A 21830-nucleotide genomic window follows, 5' to 3' on the forward strand; every position below is an offset into this window, starting at 1 on the left:
GGATCTGACGTGCGACCCTCTCACTGGTGTGTTTGGTCAGGGTCCATTTCCACACGTGGAAGGCGGTTGAATGTCGATCCCGGCAGCAAAAGGGATTATATTAACAAATCACTAGAAGTAGTGCTACTTTAATCAGCTTAGGAAACCATCTTCATCCAACCACTGATTCCATATATATTATAGAGATGATATCATATTTTCATGTAGGGAATACTGATGGATGATAAACTTTAAAAGCAACAGTAGCCTATGAATCACATAAGTATTAATATTTTGAATGTATTATACTGTAATATATGAATATACATTAAATATTAGCCATACTTTATAATATATTGAATAAAACATCTATTTCATCAATAATCAAAGAAGTTTGAGGAAATTGTCCTCTGTCTGAGCATTAGATTCATTTTATTAATTATTTATATATTTAAAAAAAAAAAGTCTGCAAATATCCTTTTATTTAACTTTTTACCTCTCTTGACATTAAAATATACGTTTCTACTTTACCCAACTCAAGTATAGTAGTAAAATATGTTAAATTTTTTATAAAATGTCCCACGAGATGAGACTGACTATATTCAAACCAAAGTTATGATCGTTTGGGCATCTGCTAATGGGCGGAAAAGCCATCAGCTAACGTTAGCAGAACAATCTGCTTCCTGCCTCCCCAATGTCAACTAATTGCCCAATCAGATATGAAGTCCTTCTTGGTGAGACCTAACCATCTCTGCACCCCGTTCTCAGTTACACTGAGCATACCTTGAAACCGTTCAGCTGAATCATTCCTCAGTGTAATACCCAGGCCTTTCACTTTAAACAGCACCTGCAGAGCCCTTATCAATCTGTTTCCCTTTACCGTAGCCACAGGACATTTATTTAAATGAACGCATGGGTCTAGCTCTGCCTGCTGACATAAAAGCCTTCTGCCTGTCGGTTCATCATGTTATTGCTCCCCGTGATATATGTACCGTAACCGTAACCATTGTCCCTCACATCTCCATTGGCTGAGAGAAAGAAAGGTTTTTCATAATACTAGTAATAAGGATAATAACGATAATAATAACAATAATAATAATAATATTAATAATAATAATAATAATCAATAATAGTAATACTTATATATAAGTAATCAAATGAGAACAGATGTAATGGTGTTATTTGTTTAATCCTAATTTATCCAGGCAGGGACATTGAGATACAAAACACGTTTTTCAAAAAGCCTTCTGGCTAAGATAGGCAGTAGAATTCCTTACAAAGAAGTTCCAAACAGACGACATAAAATCAATTTATAAGAAAATACAAAAGATAATATCATCATAAAAACAACACCAGAGGGTAGACTTTAAAACAGTGATAGTTTAAATAATCAGTAGGGAGTAGTCGGAGCAGAGTGCATAAAATCCCTCATCTGTTTAGTTTAATGGTGTCAATTTGAAAACTAAAACAACTAGTGCTCTGAACACTATAGAAATATGGAGATATTTTATTTATGTCCCTCCCTCCCTCTCTCACTCCATCCCTTGCTCGCTCTCCCTCTCCCCCTCCCCACCTCCCTCCCTCTCTCTCTCCCTCCCTTCCTCTCTATCTCTTTCCTTCCCTCTCTCTCTCTCTCTCTCTCTCTCTCTCTCTCTCTCTCTCTCTCTCTCTCTCTCTCTCTCTCTCTCTCTCTCTCTCTCTCTCTCTCTCTCTCTCTCTCTCTCTCTCTCTCTCTCTCTCTCTCTCTCTCTTTCTCCCTCCCTCCCTCAACCCCTCCCTCCCTCTCTCCCCCCTCCCTCTCTATCTCTTTTCTTCCCTCTCTCTCTCTCTCTCCCTCCCTCCCTCTCTTTCTCTCCCTCCCTCCCTCCCTCTCTCTCTCCCTCCCACCACCCTCCCTCCCTCCTCCTCCCTCCCTCCCTCCCTCCCTCCCTCCCTCCCTCCCTCCCTCCCTCCCTATCACTCTCTCCCTCCCTCTCTCCTTCCCTCTCTCTCTCCCTCCCTCCCTCCCTATCTCTCTCTCCCTCCCTCCCTCCCTATCTCCCCCAGTGATGGGTCCTAAGGGTCTTCAGTTGGTTAAGGCCACAGACGTGTCTCTGCTGGTCCAGTGGCAGCCCGTTCAGGGTGCAGAGTATTACATGCTGACCCACCACCCCAAGAACCAGGAGAAGGCACTGCAGGAGGTGAGCCTTCATAAGACGGGGCTGTTCAGTAAGATAAGACCCTAGGGAGACGGTGAAGGAGCTGGTTTTATCTCGTATTCCCCGAGAAAATAAAGCCTTTAACTGATAGTGTTGAGTAACGTCAGCTGCAAACTTCATACTTCAAATGTAAGATTTGAATACATGAGGAATATCTTTATGTTATGTCTCTCTACAGTTCATTGTGTATCTGCTATCCTTAATTGCACCAACATATCAGAAAAAGTATGTACAGGTGTATATAGAAAGAGAGTTAGGTATGTGGTTATGTGCAAACTTACCTGCAGTAAGTTACTTGCAGTAAAACACCTTCTGATTCTGGACAATATTGGCTCTTTATCTAGGCCCTAAGGAAATATTTTGGAGGGTTATTCGCCTAACTCACAACTTAATGAGTGTTTACTTCCTACTTCCAACCCAAGGTGAGGGTGGCCAACACAGAAAGCTCCTACCTGATCTCAGGACTGGTTCCTGGGGTCACCTACACTGTGGAGGTGTACGCCGCCATCAACCGCCTCCAGAGTGAAGCGGACAGCATCGAGGCGACCACAGGTATGGAGGAGACCAATGTCATCCGCAAGGCTGAATCCTGAAACATGACCACCACTCCTGTTAACGGTATAGTGCATCATCGTGAGGGTGTGCCATTGGTGGAGAATTGTGCAACCAATGGCAGAAACAAACCATATTTGGCGAAGGCGAGACTTGAATGGCCACCTCCCACTATGGCGAAAACATGACTATATTTACTACTAAATTCCTTTTTAATTAAAAAAAATGGTCAAAATCAACCTTGCAAAATACAAATTCTGGAGATGAACTAGTGGCTGAGATCCTTACGGAAGAACAAAGAAAATGTATCGGCTTTGTATTGCACGCTAAGTTTTAACCACTTAGTTAATAAGTGATAACTTCACATTGCCCATTTTGCGAGTATAACATCAGAAGCTTAATCCAGGTAAAACGGCAATTAGTAAAAGGCTTGGGGCTGTAAGTGTACCCTGAAGTACTATTGGTGGTGGATTTAAATTGTAACATTTGAGCTCATACGTAAGTAACTCAAAGGCAGAGCTACGGATGGAAAATGCTAAAATATTAAGCACAACAAATGCAGGACAAGGTGAAGCTGTGCCAGTTTGGATGTTCCCGAAATGTCAGCACAATAAAAGCAGGCCCGCAGAGAGGAGAAGCAGGTGTCTCGCTCAAAGGTGTAAGAAAACAGAAACACAAAGCACAACCTCAAGAATACTACAGACTCGTTTCAACGGTCGCCATTTAAAGGAAGAATCTAAATTCGGTTCAGGGATTACAGGAGCTGACTTTTATTAGCTTGCCAACGCGGCAAGACCGGAATCGAACAATACGTTTAGGATGGTAGCCGTGAGACTGGCAGCTCACGACGTGTGACATTTGTTCTGACCATACGTGGTTTTCCACGTCTATTCCCGCTGACAAACGGTTTTGTAGTTTACGCAAGTCGCAGCATGTGGACGGAGCAACGGAGGCAGCAGTCATCGCTTAGTGTTCCAACCCGTGTTTGTTGGCGTATTACTAGAGTTACTATAAAGATAATTACATCTCATGACATTTAATTAGGAGGAAATGGGAGCGGGGAGATTGCATTTATTGGCAGTTGGACTTGTTGGCAGATGTGGAGAGAGAGAGAGAGAGAGAGAGAGAGAGAGAGAGAGAGAGAGAGAGAGAGAGAGAGAGAGAGAGAGAGAGAGAGAGAGAGAGAGAGAGAGAGAGAGAGAGAGAGAGAGAGAGGCAGAGAGAGAGAGAGAGAGAGAGAGAGGCAGAGACAGAGACAGAGACAGAGACAGAGACAGAGACAGAGACAGAGACAGAGACAGAGACAGAGAGAGAGAGAGAGAGAGAGAGAGAGAGTCATAAAGAGAAATAACCACCAAACTGGAGGAAATGATGTGGTGCACATCCAGGGAGAGAGAGCGGGAGAGATCTTGGTCAATTCTATCAAAGCTGAAACTTTGTAAAAATGGAATGTGTGCCGTAAACCGTAACATCATCTGGCATCAAGCTGGATGAGTACCAAGCATGACGGGACGTCTGTAGCCATCTTTTAAGCCTTTAAAACATCATGTGTCTTGAAAATGCTTCAAACTGTTGCTCCCCTCCCGCAGGATGACTGGAATGTCCCTGAAATGATCCACCCAGGCAATTATTTTATTTTTAGAATATTTGCCTTTGTCCAAATATACAGTTGGAACATCAAAGAAATGTCGTTAAAGAAGAAACACTATGTTATGCTTATTTTGGTTAGTGTGAAAAAGAAGCCAAATATGTATAAGTCCGATGGCTTATATTCATGGTTATGTCATGTTAAGTCATGGATATTAAGTAATGGATACTCTCATTAAACACCTTAAAAGCATAATAAATAACTTCTGCCACTAGGGGTCTCTCTTGTTGCTTTCGCAACCTTCGCCGGGGAAAATCCATCTGACATGACTCAGGCAGAAATCATGTTCACTGATGTTAATGTATTAAAGTTTATTGATATGGGCTAGGGTTAGGGTTATTATATATATTTTTCGCATTTAATCATCTTGTGTCATTACTTTTCAAAAGGTAAATACATCTTCTTCCTTCTCTATGTTCCAGTTGGACTACTACTACAATACGGTTAAACCAATATGTCAGAGTTAAATAAATAAGCTGTAGTCCTCAACACTCAACTACGTAGTCCATTCTTGCTAGACAAATCGAAATTTCACATTATAATATTTTCTTCCTTTTTATTTAACTATTTCCCCATCATCTTTCCGTACCTCTACAAACTACGACAGACGTGTCTGCGATCGATGACATCCGGGTGACCGGCCAATCAGAGGACTCCATCTCGGTGGAGTGGCAGAACCCCGCAGCGGTGGTGGTGGACCACTTCAGGCTGACCGCCACCGACCCCCGCGGGGTCCAGGGCCAGCACAGCGTGCAGCAGAGCCAGGAGGCCCGCACCAAGCACACCCTCAATGGTGAGTGGTTCTGCGCAGCACACTTTCACACACTGGGCCGCCCGTGGGCACTGACCTGTGTTTTACCTACGACCAAGTCACGCCACGCCATACGATGGCACGGCGTGTCATGATGTCATGTCATATGATGTCACGTCATATAATGCGATTTAATTGAAAATGTCATGCCATATATGATATCATATGACGTCCTATTATGTAATTTAATTGAAAATGTAATTTAATTGAAAATGCCATGGCGTATGATGGCGTGTCATATGATATCTTGCCATATGACCTCAAGTCATAGGACTTAATGTTAAGTCACACACCATCTGTTCCCTACCCCTTCATAATCATAAATAAAGTGAGTGTAAATGAAGAGCCCAGCCTCTCACTACTCCTCCTCCCGTCTGTGTGGTTCTGCAGGTCTGCAGCCGGGGACACAGTACCGGATCTCAGTGCAGGCCATCGTGGGAGCCACTGAGGGGAAGGCCTCCTCAACCACCGGGGTCACAGGTCAGTGGCTGGAGGGATGAGGCTCTGTGGAAACATCCGTCTTCAGCGGCGGCGCTCACTCGCCCGTTTACTAAAAGGCTGGTGGCGGGGCAGGAGAGTGCAGGAGTTGGGCTGGGAGTGGGCCAGTTCATGGGAGTGATGTGGTTGCTACTATCCAAGTTGGTTTTTAACATAATTAAATGATTGAAATATTTAAAGAAACAATGACATGGGATAGATTTTATCCCGGAAAAAATCATCAAAAAATGAAATCAATTTTAGATGTGTTTCATATAATAAGTAATCAAACCAGGTTTTTCCATGGTAGCTTTAAACGTGGTAATATGTCGTACATGGTGGTGAACAAACTAATCAATGACATTTTTTGTCACTGTTACTGAAATAAGGCCATATTTTAGACAAAGCAGGTGTCAAATCCTATGTTTATCCGTTCTCTCTAAAACTCGGTGCCGTTATCCATGCTTCGACAGCACTGAGACATCATGGCTTACCACACTCAGACATCAGCCACAGTCTGTTCTACACAACGGAGAGATTCAGGGAGCTCTCCCTTTTTAACTTCATTGAAACCTGATGGCATTTTTGACAATTTCAAGGCAATGTATGCATGTAAACCTCTTCCACCTAGTTCATTTTAAAGCTTTAAAAGTGATATAAAATAAGAATACACTTCCTATACTCATTGTTAACACGTGCAATCATTTGACATTCATTTCATTCAATTGAATTTAGCACCACACATTAGTATTTCCCTGCGTGGGACTTTAAACAATTCCACAGTGGTTACAACTTAATAGAGAAAACCTCAGAGTAAGTCAGACACAGTGTTGCAGTAGCCCATGATGACACTTCAACAGGGCATTGCCCTTGTTTCAAAGCCAACACTGACAGCACAGCGATGACTGAGGCCAGCAGTGAGCACATGATGTGTGGCATCGAATTAGCCGTGAAGCCTTAACATCATGATGATCTGATGCAGGCTAAGTGGTAATTTTGGTGGACACGTTAAGGTTCTGTTTGTGTGTGATGACTCCAAGATTATACTCTGTGATCACCGCACACGTGTCTTCACCCAGTCTGCGTTCTTGAGTAAATACCACGACCGAGTGATAAGTGAGTTGTCTTCCTGTGTTTTCGCTTTTGTCTCCTCTTCCTACGGCTTTGTTGGATTGTTTTGCGAGCGCCGTTGCGAGCGGGAATTGATCGGAGGGTTTTAAACGCAACCATCTGCTCGATCGCTCCGCAACCATCATCCGTTATCCTCCTGTTGAGAGAGCTATCTGTTTTGTTCCTGATAGTATTTTCGTATTATTGTCTGCCTGTCTACTACCCTTGTCTCTTCCATCACTTTGACCATCTCTTTTTTCGCTTCCATTTTCCCTCTTGTGTTATCCATCCTGCCCTGGCCCTCAGACAGTCTGGAGGGGGGGGGGGTGATGTCTGTATAGGCCCTAGGGCCTAGTGTTAAGTTCAGTTAATGGTTAGAGTTTAGGAGTGGTTGTTGGCTGCTCAAGACGGTCAAGGGTGCTGCAACAAGGATCTCGACACTGTTTCAAAAGTCTACCTGTTCAGGTTTCATCAGTGTGTGTGTATCTGTTTGTGTTCATGCATGTGCGATTGGGCGTGCATCTGAGTGTGGGTGGGTGAATGCGTTTGAGTGTGTGCGTGTGAGTTTGTGCCAGTGAGTGAATCTGAATCGTTTGTGTGCGTGCGAGTGTTCATGCTTGATTGTGTGTCGTTTGTGAATCGTTTGTGTGCGTGCGAGTGTTCATGCTTGATTGTGTGTGTGCGTTTGTGCCCGCGTGTGGAGGATGGAGGCTGTCCCAGGTGCTGTCTAAGTCTAATCTGCCTTCCATCCTTCAAACAGTGAGCCTCCCTCTACTTCAGAGGCTTCCATCCTTGATCCAAAGTGTCGCACAGAGGAGCTTTCACGGTGATGCAGGGTGAGAGTACAGTCTCGGTTCTCTAAGTGGGCTGTGATAAAGCTGGTTACCAGGGGGAGAGAACTACTCAGTAATCCAATCAGGGATCTCCAACATCTGCTCCCGCTCTACTCCACTGCCATGGTGAGATTGGAGGAAGCTGGAAATGGTGCCAGGCTAGGAAACAGTGAGACAACACAGGATCATTGTGTTTTTTTTTTTCATATTCAATTTATCTTCCAAAGATAGTGTATCCAATTGTACTTCATACATTTGTTTCGTTATAGCGATAGCCCTTAATTATAGCTGAAAGGATTGTGTGATTTGGAACTGACTGACTGACTTTCTTTACAGTCATGAACATCATAAATATGACCTGAATCGCTGGGGAATATGAAAGTCAGTCTTGGAAAATGTACTGCCTTCTATAAAACAGATAGACTTATCTGCTTTAAATCATCTTTGCTGAAACTGAATGATTGTCCTTTTTCTGTTGGTGTACATACGTATAACACAGAATAATCACAGGATTTTACTGTGATTCTACTGACAGTAAGCGCCTGTGGCCCCTGCTCAAAGCGAATGGAAACTCTCTGCTGGCATAATGGGAGACACCGAGCCAAAATATTATAAGACCCATAAAACTGTGCATATCCCTGCTACCGCTACCCCTGTTTCAGATTCAATAAAATGTACCCAGAGGTCCACATAACAAACAGCAGATGTTCCTGGTAGGAGGGGGGGACTGTTTAGTCTTGACTTTTGTGAGGCGTAAGAGAGCCCTGCAGCGCTGTGGACTGACAGCTCTCACTGGGAGTGTGAAAGACTCCTCGCTGGGCCAGTCAGTCAATCACCGCTGTCTGGCCTGATTGTGGTTAGTTTGTTTTGTATATATTCCAAGCACACAAGATTGGGTCATAACAGTATGAAAAGGGCACGTTGTCCGTTGATATAATGCGTTGGGGGTGTGTGCACGGAATTAAAATGTGATCCAAGGAAGTGCAGGGAAGGACGGGTTTGGTGGTAGGTTATAAGTTAGGTCAATACATGGTCATATTTTGAAAGATAACACCGCATTAACATGCTTTGGCTCTTCGCTCCGGCTCGCGCGGTTATCGCGACACCGCAAGGGTGAAAAATGATGCAAAGCAGCCGAGCCGCAGTGGGGGCTAGGGGGTCCACGCCTGGCTAGCTTACCACCCATAATGGATAAGCTGTTTTCCACATGGTCGCGGCGCAACTGATGTTCTCGGAAGTCTAGCGCTAGCCACTGTTGTCGGGTCGTAACTCAATCCGTCACGTACACTTCAGGACCGGGCCAGGGTACCTCCCGACGTACACACACACACACACACACACACACACACACACACACACACACACACACACACACACACACACACACACACACACACACACACACACACACACACACACACACAAACTCTTAAAGTGACAACGCACACCCCCACGCCAACGCGTTCAGGTCAATTTCTATTAAAGATAATCACAATAAAGGATGATGAAGACGATTATGAGTGTCAAATTCCGTCGCATCCATTGAAGTATAAGAGCACAGACAGTTACGTAGCTGATGAAGCTGCCTAGCTTTTTTCACTGTGTTCGTAGAATGACCTAGCTGTCGAAAGTGAGTGATTAGGTCCTACACACTTGGCTGAAGATGAGCTGTAATGATAGAGGCCGTGGTTACATTGTGACATATTGGCTACATGTCTGCATCGGCGGGTAGGCTACATGTGTAAGGCGGTGATCTTGAACTCGCTCTTAAGAGCTGATTTGTACGATCGAATGTCTGCGTTTGTGTGTGTATGAGTGTGTGTGTGTGTCTGTCTCTGTGTGTGTGTTAGTGTTGACCGAAAAAATATGGAAAAACATATTATTCATGAAAGTATTAATATTTCTTCATTTTCTTTTTTATTGTTATTATTGCTTCACAAATAGTTGAATATAAAGAAAAAAATAGGAGAGGGAGCAAGAACGACGCAATGCTCTGCGTGGAACAGAATCAATCACTGCAGATCGAGGATTGATGATCCGCCTCAGATAGAGACACTGTGGGACAAAGCTGACCTTGACAGAGCCACAAAGCAGGAACACGAAAGGATTATTGCTTTACCACTTTCTCTGGATTACTATCTGTCTGCCTCACTCCCTTTCTCATAGTTTCTTTCCCTTTCTGCGACTCTTAATTCATCATCTTCCTTCATCTCTCGCTCGCTTTTTTCGCAGTGGTTTTGGTTTCAATCGTCCGCGCGCGCGCACACACACACACACACACACACACACACACACACACACACACACACACACACACACACACACACACAAGACTATAAACACACGCACACACAGACACACCCTGGCTTTAATGTCTGAATTGTGTGTTTGAAGAAATCCGCCAAATTATTTATGGCCCCATCCCACACACACTCACAAACACACACACACACACACACAAATACACACACACACACACACACACACACACACACACACACACACACACACACACACACACACACACACACACACACACGCCAACACAACCACACACAGACACATGAATTACGCACTCGCATATATATCATCCCCACAACCACACAGTCCTCAATGTCTCCCTACCCCTGGACGATGAAATTCTGCTCACAGAGGAGGGCCTTGAGGTTTTACCTTGCGGCCCTGTACTGCCTCTGTGCAGGCCCTGCAAAGCTTAATAGTCTGTTTTTTGTCAGGACTGGAGATATGCGCTCAGGGTATAAGCCCTCGCTGAAGAGATCCACAGATGCCATCGTGATGAATGCCATTTGGTGGAAGACGCTTTTCACCAAAGCATCTTTCCATGCCTTTTATCAATATGTTTTCACCATGGGGGAGGTTGGGGGGGGGGGGGGGGGGGGGGGGGGGGGGGGCTGCCCGGTGGGATGTGTGTTCTGGAGACATGGATTAAATCAAACTGTTGAGGAGAAAAAAACTCTATGTTTTTGGTTCGTTCTAAGATTAGAGGAGACTTGGAATAATGCATAGACCGGCAGTATTTGTGTAGGGATTGGTCCCTTTGAAGGGTTTTTTGATCTTGAGGAGAAATTCAATGGTGCCTGACCAGACAAGCATTCCTTCCGATATATCGGCTGCTTTGTTAACCACTGCGCCCGTGTTCAACGCAAAGGAGTCTGGATGCAACACTTTATAAAATGGTTACATTTAATTATCTTCCCCTCTTGGTGCTATCTTAACTATTTATTCCTAGACGCTGTCCTCACACTTTTATCTTTGTTCCTGTTTTCTGTTTCTGTTTTCTAGCGTTAAGTTCAGTTAATGGTTAGAGTTTAGGAGTGGTGGTTTGCTGCTCAAGACAGCCAAGGGTGCTGCAACAAGGACCTCGACACTGTTTCAAAAGTCCTCGCACTTTTATCTTTGTTCCTGTTTTCTAAAACGATCCCTCTCCTTATTGCACCCAGACCTCGACGCTCCGGCCAACCTCGTCACCACGGGGGTCACGGAGGACACCGCGCTGGTGACCTGGGACCGCGTCCAATCAGAGGTCAGCGGCTACGTGCTGACCCACACGTCCTCGGAGGGCCCCGGCCGGGAGGTCCCCCTGGGGCCCGAGAGCGACACCCACAGGCTGAGGGGGCTGCGGCCGGGGGTCCGCTACACGGTCTACGTCTGGGCGGTGAACGGGGACCGGGTCAGTGGGAGGAGCTCCACCGACGCTGAGACAGGTGAGGGGTTGACTGACATTGAGGGAGTTGAGCAGACGCTTTAATCCAAAGCGTTTTACAATAAGTGGATGAGGCAGAAGAATGAGAAATAACTATATATTGCTGTCGGTACAGTAAGGACGTTCATAGAAACAAGTGCCAGGCACTTAGGCCCAATCCCATTTCTAACCCTTACCCCTTCAAAACAAGGGGGAGGGGTAAGGGGTAGAAATGGGATTGGCACTTACTATTGCTAGCGTAGAGCGTGACACACCTACTTCCCCAGGTGACACAACGGACTAATCACCACGTCATCACAAACTGCATAAATATACATATGAATGAAAATTTGATAATATTTCATACACTTTACAATTCATAACTCATACTTTTAGCCTAAGACTCAAAATATATTTACTTAAATATTAAACACAAAAGACCTCTAAATGGCTCCAACAGGGGTCTTCAACGTTTTCCAGGCCAAGGACCCCCAAACTGATGGAGAGATGGAGCGGGGACCCCCTACTTATATATTGCATACAATTGTGTTTTATATTAAACTGGTCCTATAGTGCCATGTATAAATGTACCTTGTTATTTTGCATTCAATACTAAGATATTCAATAATACACAGGTTCATATATTCATGTTTTCATTTTAAACATGTGCAACGTACAGTGAGTAGGGTGACCATGCCACTGCCATTCATAAACATAGCATTACATAAACTGATACCTGCCAAGATCAACAATGTCTGGCAATTGCATGTAATCATGCATAAAAGCTTTTCAAATGGATATTTTTAAAGCATAAATGTGGAAATGAAAATTAGTGATGTTTGTTAGTTTCTTTCTTGGCATTCTGCAAGTAGTCCGGTAACTTATCAACCCCAGCGTGTCCAGTTGCTAAGCGACGTCAACGTCTTTGGCGGACTATTTCTCTGCTGATCGCTTATTTTCATAAGCATAATGACCTGCGTTGTGCGTTCTGTACATTATCCCTTGCATAACAGCACTCTCTCTCTCCCAACAGTCTTGGCTGTGCACTCTCATCCAAATACGTATTGTTTGCAGCAGAGGAGGGGGTAGATATAAAGACGGGACGAGAAACTGACGTTGCTGTGCTGTCCTTCTTCTTAATTGAAGGAGCAGGCAGAGAAAAGTTCTCTCCTGCTGGACTTTCATTCAAATCAAATACATAAAAATGTCAAAGCCAGTCCAGATGTGTCAGGTGTTCCACCGAGTTCGCATTTGACAGCCTTAGCTGAAATCAGTTTGTAAATATATTTGAGCAATTTCACTCTTCTCTTTGTAAAAAATGATTCCAACCACAAAAACAGCATCTTGATTGTCTCAAATGTATTTTCCTTTTACAATAAGTCTTCATAGACCCAGATAAATAGACTTCTTAGCCCGAAAATCTACGGTATAACGGAAAAAGACAGCAAAAAACATTAAACTGACTGCTCTCCTGAGGATACTTGACTTCCTGATATTATTATGGTCTGTTCAGGCATCAGGACCATGTCTCTTAGCTGGTCCCGCAAGTCATCTAAGTGAGTGAACATTCCAGATTCATCACCTTCAGGAATACCGTTCTCCTTCAGACACACTGAGGAAAGAAAATGAGAGCTAATTAAGGAGAATGTGTCCGCATCTGGCTGAAACCCACTTCATCACATTCTCCCTGAACTACTTCTTTAGTTGTATATTATTATCACATCTTCACTGCCTCTCAGGTCCGCTCTGACACCTTGTCGGAGATCTTAAGCACAAAATAAATTCAACTCGTCCAACTACTTGCAATCATAAAAACTCTCCAAGTATTCCCCAGAGCATCTTTAACGACCATATCATCTATTTTCAATGTTATCACTACGCATTGTTATGTCGCTAACCCATTGAGTATTTGATTGCATTTGCATTTCAATGGAGCCGCAGGATAGCGACAAGAGTTTAGACTTAAAGGATAAGCAAAAAACATAAGACGGCTGTGCTTGGGGTATCCTCATTCCTCCGGGAGGACCTCTCTGGATTAGGCCCTGTTTGACTATGATAACAAGTTGATTTTGTGATGGGTTTTGATTAGCATAATTTTGGATAGGCTTGCATCGTGGCTGTGATTCACCGTCAAACATGTTTGTAGGAAAGAGGCAATGTAGCACATTTTGATCTGTGATCGTAACAAAATAAGGGAGAATTAACCCTAATCTCATCAGAAATATCCCCAGAGCGGGGATATACCTATATCTGAATACAGAGCCAGGCACAGTCAACCAGAAGAGATATTCTCACAGCACATTTCACTCACTAATAGCTGATAGATGGCTAGGCCACTTCTCACAAATACCACTCCAGTAATATCTCCTAAACCTTAGCTACTGCCCCCTCAACTCACTTTCACTTTCTTTTTCCGTGAAGGTTTTCCCCCGTAACGACCCTGTTTCTCTGTCCCTGATGGGGTACAGCATGCCTTGGTCTGCCCTCACTAACTCCCATCACCCTCCTCCTCCAGACCTGGACGCTCCCACGAACCTCCTGGCCCGAGATGAATCGGAGTCCGCCTTCAGCGTGGTCTGGGACCGTTCCCAGGCCCCGGTCGACGGCTACGTGTTGACCTACTCCTCCTCCTCCTCCTCCTCGGCCCCTGGAGGGGAGATCCCAGTGGGGCCCGACACCACCACCTACAGGCTGACGGAACTGGGGCCCGGGGCCGGCTACACTGTCTCGGTCTGGGCCGTCAAGGGGGACAGAGTCAGCAGGAAGACCTCAACACAAGCTGAAACAGGTTTCTTCCCCCTGGATGTTGATGGTAGATGTGTGTAATGCAAAAAGGAAGAATCCTTGATTCAAAGGTTGCCCTGCGGTTGATTTATTACATTTGGGCTGACGCCCTCAAAAGTTTGTGGCGATTCAAGGGACGATTATCCCAGCAGTGCGTTCTGTGGGGCTTGTTGAACAGTAAGCAGTGTTTTGTCACAGAAGGGTGAAGCACAATGGTGTGTTGACTGTAAGAAGAATAATCATAATTCTCTATTTTTTTTTCAATTTGTAGCCATAAATAAGTAATGTTTTCAAAAAAGAAACATAATTATTGAAAATACTGGCCTTCTCCGTTGACTAAATGCACCCATGTTTTCTAGTGCTTGAATGCATCAAGGTTTTTTCATGCACTCTGTGGAATAGTTAATGGGTTCTCTGAATGAAAAGCGTAACTGTCATTGAGAACATTTTATTTGAGGTATGCAATAATTCATAATGTAACAGCAGAGTCTGTGACATCCACTTGAATAATTAAAGGTTTAGGCATTGCAAACATGAGAGGGTTGAGCATGAATGTGAACTACTTAGAGATATTTGGAAAATGAATAACAGCTATGTGTCTAATTTAATTCAAGGCAAAATACTTTTAGGAAAAATTGCATTTGAAACATTGTGTTTGGCAAAAACATCAAACCTTTCATTTTTTCCTATTAAGAACACAATTAATTAAGGATCAAAATAGAGTTGGCACCCAAAAATGTATCATCCCTTAGAATATATGGGTTTCTTTCGCCAAGCCAAAAAACACGAATACTCGAAACAAGTGAACAGTTCCACAACGTTGAGCTCTTGGCCTAACCAGGGCTGCTGTTGTCAGCATGTGGAGCTGATTCCACTGTGACTTGGGTAACACTGAGTAAAACTGCATGTAACCATCACATGCTGGGTTGGCAGGAGCCTAAAAAGTGGCACAGCAACCCTCAAGATAAACCAATTATCCTTGCACGTAGAGATAAGTAGCACTTGATCTAAAATGTGTACCGCGGTTGTGTTCCTTTCACAAGAGAGGAAGGGCTTGACATCGCTTAAAGGGTCACCAAGACCGCTAACAAGGTCAAAGTAAGGGGGGGTTTGGGGTCTTTGCGGCAGCAGATAGTGACATGTGGTTAATGGGGTTCAGGCGGGGGGGATCTGTTAAGGTTCGGATTGATCCAGAATATAATCGGTTTTGAAAGAAATGCTGCAGTAGATTGGGTCAGCCATGGCTATCAACCGTTTTTAATTTCTAACAAGCTCAGTAAACTGTACATGTAATTACATCTGAATATATTAAGTCAATTTAATTATTCTGCGCTAAAATGGCAACATTCTGCCCTCCATTTAATATTTTTCCTTAATGTGGAGAATGTCCTTCATATTTTCTTTCCGGCGGGCGGAGAGGGGGGGGGGGGGGGTCTGAGATTACTTTCACAAGCAGCCAGAGCTTGAGCGCCGGAAGGCGGGAGGAAATGCTTCCCCACAGGCCACTGCAGGCCACTGGTCATGTCCTTTAACTCAGCATGCAGTGGGAACAGCAGCAGCAGCCGCAGCATATGGCGGGCAGTTTAAACAGCAGCATTGGTGCACATCCAACTGGAAACTCATTAGTGAACGTCATCTTTTTTTCACTTTGAGCCCACACCTTTTTCAACGGGGGGCAGAGGCTCATAATATGCAGCATCCTCTCCTCATCATTCACCTGGAGGTTGTCACGGTAACAAGCTGTTAATGGCGCTAGAATCAGACGGCATCACGCCGCTGTGTAAGGTAAAATCATTTGGGATGCCTGGAAATCTGTGTTAGCTGTGATTTATGGAAGCTGGAGCCATTTATGTGTCTGTTGGAACTTCCTCAGCGAATATGCTGATTTTAATGTTTTCTCCATTCGGTTACGAGTTACTTATGTGACATTTATGGTATCGCTATTATATATTTAGATTTGCAGGGAATATAAAATAGTTGACGGGGAGAGATTGATTGAGGAAGACCAGGATATTATTGATTTGGATGTAATTGAGTCATCCTTCATGATGTAATTGAGATGTATGCATTCTGCGACTTTGCGAAATATCATACACTTAGGCTTTTACTGGTATTCTACTCCTTAGAGCGAAAGCTAAGCACAGCTTTATTTCTTTAAGAGAGGAAAGCTGAACACAGCTTTAGGTGGAAATGCGAGGAAATAAAGCAGACCAAAGTAAATAACAAAGTATAAAACCACCTAAAGTCCTTAACACCGCTGCCTTTTACTCCTGACAGTCATCGACACCCCGAAGGAGTTGAAGGCTGCAGATGTTGCCATGGACACCGCCCGTTTGACATGGATACCCCCGCTCGCTGTCATCGAGGGATACATCCTGACCTACCGGGCGGTGGACGGCACCACCGAGGTAATGAGTCAAAATGTCCCGGGTTCAATCCCCCGTGCCCCGGCTGTAGGCAGCCTTGTTAGCCAGCTGCCAAACCACTACCCATCCAATAATAATACTGTTTCTGAATTCAGTGCCCTTTGGGTGCTGCTAAATAACTAAATAGTAAATAGTGAAAGACTTGGTATAATGAAACATGGTTTTGCATAAAAACAGTTTTTTTCGGTTAAAGGTGAAACTTCGGGATGAGGATAGACTTTAATTATTCCTGGCGGGATGTGTATGCGGTAGCTCGAGGAGTTCATGAGATTTCCTCCTCATTTGATTAGTTCATCCACCCACGTGAAACCACAAAGCTTGGGTTGTCACGTCTTTTTTATCCTGAATCGAATTTGACTCCCTAAAGCCGGACTAAATATCAACCACCATTCAACTCAGTCCAGGTCTGCTAACGTTGGAAAAAAAAAAAGCCTGAGCTTGCTCCACTGCAAGCTAAGGCTTAGGTCAATGACGAACGATGACAGCAAGATGACCATGAAAATAACATCTTGTATAAATCTCATGCATTTTCTTCAGGAGGTGCAGCAGTGAACTGCGTCAGTAGAAATCCACCAGGGCTTAAGCAGGCTTCACCATGCTGCCCCATACATTATGGATTGCAGATTTACAAAACCATATTCACCTCGGAGGCTGGACTGACCCTCGCTCTGTCTATTCAAGCTGTGTATAACACTGGCCTCTGGTGGCAAATCATAGCAAATTGTACCTCAACTTTTGGGTAAGGGACTTACATTAAATGTGAATATGTATCATTAAGGAGCAGGCGAGAAGGGGGTCACGGTCCATGCAGCTGTTGCCATCGGTGATGGAACAAGTAGCTTTTAGCTGGGACTCAACCCAAATAGTTGCCACTACACTAAGCTCTACCCCCCCCCCCCCCCCCCCCCTCCCAAATTATAAACTAGTGATGCATGTCAGCTATGTTAGAACTCAGAGGAAGGCATTTTTCAGATTTACATTTTACGTACACGATTAGCAGTCGCCTTTTCCAATATACAACAAAGACAGCTAGGCTAAGATGCTACACAACGAAGGCCTATTTCATCCTGTGTTTTTCATGTTGAATTCAAGGATAACGGCAAACGAATCGTCGCTGATAACCGAGTCCTCCCGCTATGTTTTACTCTCCCTCATACGAGCAGACTGTGAAGAAGAGGCTGGGCGCGGGCGACGGAGCCAGCTTCTCCCTGTCGGGTCTGGCGAGCGGGAAGAGATATGTGGTCACTCTTATCGCCTACCGAGGGGCCAAGAGGAGCAAGGTGGTGGAGACCAGCTTCAAAACAGGTCAGCGCCCCGGCCACACAAGCCGCACAACGCCATCCGTGCATGTGACCCGGTTACAGGACTGGAACGGTCCTTCTCCAAATTGGTTCCGCTCCACGTGGCCGTGATTGGTTCTCCTGACCCCTTGTCCGCTTGTGCTCTCGCCGCGGGGTTCCAGTCGGCCATCACTACGCCCTCCCCCTGGACTGTGTGCAGGTCATGAGGAACGGCAACAGCCAGAGCGGTGTCTACACCGTCTACCTGCAAGCCAACCGCTCCCGGGCTACCGAGGTCTTCTGCGACATGGATACCGACGGCGGAGGCTGGCTCGTAGGTTTCCACCCCCCCCACCCCCCCACCCCCGTTTCACACGTTCCTCAGCTGTAGATCAAAGAAGTCCAGCACGTTGCATCACATGCGTTACGGACTCCATAGCCAGGAATAACTTTACATTAGCAGCAGTGATTGCCAAGCTATTAAAAGCGATCCTCTATCTATTAACGCTGATTCGAAGGCCGTTGAAGGGGTTTGTCGTCGATGTGACGAGGCAGACAAACAGACAGGCGTCCTTGAATGTGTGACTCGGATTAATCAGGACTCATGGAGATTCTCCCTCTCTGCTCCAGATGCTCCAGAGACGCACCGTCGGCAAGCTCGACTTCATGAAGCGGTGGAGGCAGTACATCGCCGGTTTTGGCAACCTGACAGATGAGTTCTGGCTCGGTATGCACAACTCAAAACGCACTTCAACGGAATGTGAAGGAACCGGGAGGAGAATGCGTGGATGAAGTGTCACCCCATCAATGATTTGAAATGTTTTGTCTGTATCTATGTATCTATGTATGTATGTATGAACGTCATACATATATGGTCTGTCAAACCCTTTGAGACTGTACCTGTGATTAAGGGCTGTACAAATAAAATGTAATTGATTGGAACCCTTCCCGGTCGAACCCTCCGTAAAGGCGGTCTTTAACGTGTTTTCCTCTACTTCACCGTGCCGCCAGGTATGGATAGCATCTACGAGCTCACCAGCGGCCCCACTCAGTATGAGGTGCGCTTCGACCTGGGCTTCGGCTCGGAGAGGGCGTACGCCGTGTACGACAGCTTCAAGATCGCCCCGGCCAAGCAGAAGTTCAAGCTCTCCATTGGCACGTACAGTGGAACAGCCGGTACGTCCATTGCTTGTTTTTCCGTTCGGGAATCATCGTCCAAAAAACAAAAGGGAAAGGGAAAATACAAAGAGCAGCAGACCTGTAGAAACACTTGTCAGAAGGCAGCTCTTGGTTTTTCTAAGGCATACAGATATAGCAGCGCACACACGGCTGGCGGTTGAACATTGTGTTTCTTTGCCTCCACACTGAGAACGTTGGGGGGGGGACAGTGAGACAGGTATAACTAGGCAGCCAGCGGGCTGGTGCACAGTAGAGAAAGGATTCTGGTCTTTTTTTTGAGCCGCTCAGCTGAACTCCCGCTGTCCTGTGCCTATGGAGTTGTCCCTCAAAGAAGAACTAGCCGGCTCACCGCTCTGTGAAACTACGGTAATGATAACCAAAGGCATTTATTTAAAGAAGAGGAGCTCATCTATTTGGTCAGGGAACTACAAAAGTGTTCATATGTAAACACAAGTTTCTGGTTCCAAGACACGTTTCCCACAGTCCATTGAGATTGCTCACCCTCACCCTCACCAGTTCAATAATTAATCATACCTCACAACAACAACAACAACAACAAAAAACTAGATAGAAAAGTAGGTGACTTTGAGTCTTGAGTGTGCTAAACGGTCCACGGTGACAAAACAGTTTTATTTTTGATATTTCAACCTTCACTCAACCTTCACCGTGTCTCCTCGGCCCAGGCGACGCTATGACCTACCACCAGGGACGTCCTTGGTCCACGGTGGACTCTGACAACGACATCGCTTTGGGAAACTGCGCCCTGACCCACCGCGGGGCCTGGTGGTACAAGAACTGTCACCTGGCCAACCTCAACGGGAGATGGGGCGACAACCGACACAGCATGGTGAGCGGCGTCCACTCGCAGCACAGTCGGCTTTGAATTGCTGTCTGATCGTCCGTGAAATAGTAACAGTGTGTATATCATTTGATGCGCTGGACTTTAACAGCCTGACATGCCAGACGGTTTGCAAATGCGTATTAGTCGGGAGCCTTCGGTACATTTATTTGATTTCCGAGGGGCGCTATCAACCGCAGATTCCTCCAGGTATGATTGGACGACCAACTATCAATCAGGGCAGCAAAACGTGTGTGACACATAAGCTGCGGCCATCTTTGTTGTTTATCAACAGCGCCCCCTAGGGCACTCCTCTGTACATTCATCATATCAAACCCGCCCCGTGATAAAAAAACGGTTGTGATTGGCCCGACCCTCACCAGGTCTGCTAGAGGTCGGTCTGAACAGGAGGGGGGACGGACCCAACCTGCCTAGGAACCAAAGGGTTTTTTCTAGTTTTTTCAAGTCTGCGACTTGTGTGACTATGTGTAGATAATCAGAACTTCCTCTCATTACCCGACCTCTTGGCTTGTGAGTGAACCGCCTCTCAGATTGTGTTTGCTCCATAGGCTAAGACAGCGACAATCATAAACGTAGTTTAGTCAGAATCATAAAGAAGTTATGAAATAACTTTTCTGCCAACATCCACGCTAGGAAGTCACTTCCTGCCGGTTTCCCGCCAAAACCGTCCCGGTTCGAATCTAATATAATCCAGCCGACAGGCTACGATACGGAGAGAGTCGTGGAAGGTCTCATTCCTCAAGCTAATATGCAGACCTAGCTAATAGAATTGGAAAACTAAGTACAACTGTATGCAAATTACAACGGTTAAGAACTTCTCTGAGATGACTGCATGCTTAACCGGACCTCACTATTTTTCAAACTCTGGCTAGGGCCCTGATTGCAACCAGTTCATATACTGGCAATTTAAAATTATGTATCCATGTACAAATCCTACACGTAGTTCCTTTAATTGCAAAAAAATTCAGATTTGCTTGAACCAGTATATGCAAAGTGAAAATGAGATCACACACACACACACAGAAAGACTTTTGAGTCATTTCCCCAGGGCTGCCGCAGTGTGTATACTCACCACTAGGTGGCACTAGCAACATTGTGTGAGAAGGGGCGACGCAAGCCCAGTCTAGTCAAGTTTCCCCATTTTGGACGTAAGGGAGCGCTGCTCTGAATCCATCATCTTGTATTATAGAACAAATTTATCAAGCCTTATATAGAACCCCCGCTTCTGATTTTCACTCCTTCTTTTTATGAGCTAACATAAGGCGGTATTGTCCAAGGAAGATGGATGCTGAAGATGGATGCTAAGACATGGCAGTGGATCATCCTCTCTGCATCATAACGCTGGAGTATAATAACTTAGCTGTAGCTCAGCATTTATGGGACATTAATGTTCCATCTTTATTCATAAAGATTAGTGTAGTAGATTAAATATTGAATACAAGGTGCCGCTTGTGATATATTCAATATTTGTTCAGCAGCTATTTAGTCGAACGAGCGAAAGAGAGCATTTAACGACGGAACGCTCATGATGGAACGCTCATTTCTGAGATCAGAATTCGAATAATTACGATGATTTATGACTTAACGCCAACGAACAATCACTGATGACGATCAATGATGGCAACAGATAAAGTAGTAATAGCACTCACCAAAAGTAAATCAGAACAACAAAAACCAGCAGAAACTATCCTAACGTCATTACTGTCCACAACGAAAACAAAAAGGCTTGTTTGGAACAAGCAGATGCTGCCGTTCCCTGGTCAGCAATCAGAGATAACTCCACCCTGAGGCTTTTCACTTCGGCTTGTTTTGTTTTAGATCGTTGGGGTGAATCAGGAAGGCCCGAAATCCATCAGCCTTGATAACAGAGCACATTTCTCTAGGCCACATGGGGAAGAGGCTGGTGCTTTGCCAGGCTGGTGCGACAACAATAGCCATTATGTCTTCGAGAGAGAGAGAGGTAGAGAAAGGTAGAGAGAGAGAGAGGGGTA

The 21830-nt window shown here is 45.0% G+C and overlaps 1 protein-coding gene across 1 annotated transcript in view; it reads left to right on the forward strand.

The window, feature by feature from the left end:
• The window catches only part of tnn (tenascin N), a 33989-nt gene that overhangs the window by 10189 nt on the left and 1970 nt on the right, over window positions 1-21830 (forward strand). Inside the window, exons 5-16 of the mRNA XM_030363025.1 lie at window positions 2026-2159; window positions 2600-2729; window positions 4985-5170; window positions 5579-5668; window positions 11070-11333; window positions 13827-14099; window positions 16373-16503; window positions 17685-17826; window positions 17984-18135; window positions 18432-18528; window positions 18813-18977; window positions 19664-19827. Coding sequence (XP_030218885.1) covers window positions 2026-2159; window positions 2600-2729; window positions 4985-5170; window positions 5579-5668; window positions 11070-11333; window positions 13827-14099; window positions 16373-16503; window positions 17685-17826; window positions 17984-18135; window positions 18432-18528; window positions 18813-18977; window positions 19664-19827 — 1928 coding nt within the window. The remainder of the gene's footprint in view (window positions 1-2025; window positions 2160-2599; window positions 2730-4984; window positions 5171-5578; window positions 5669-11069; window positions 11334-13826; window positions 14100-16372; window positions 16504-17684; window positions 17827-17983; window positions 18136-18431; window positions 18529-18812; window positions 18978-19663; window positions 19828-21830) is intronic.

Source organism: Gadus morhua, chromosome 8, assembly GCF_902167405.1.
Source record: "Gadus morhua chromosome 8, gadMor3.0, whole genome shotgun sequence".
Lineage (NCBI taxonomy): Eukaryota > Metazoa > Chordata > Actinopteri > Gadiformes > Gadidae > Gadus > Gadus morhua.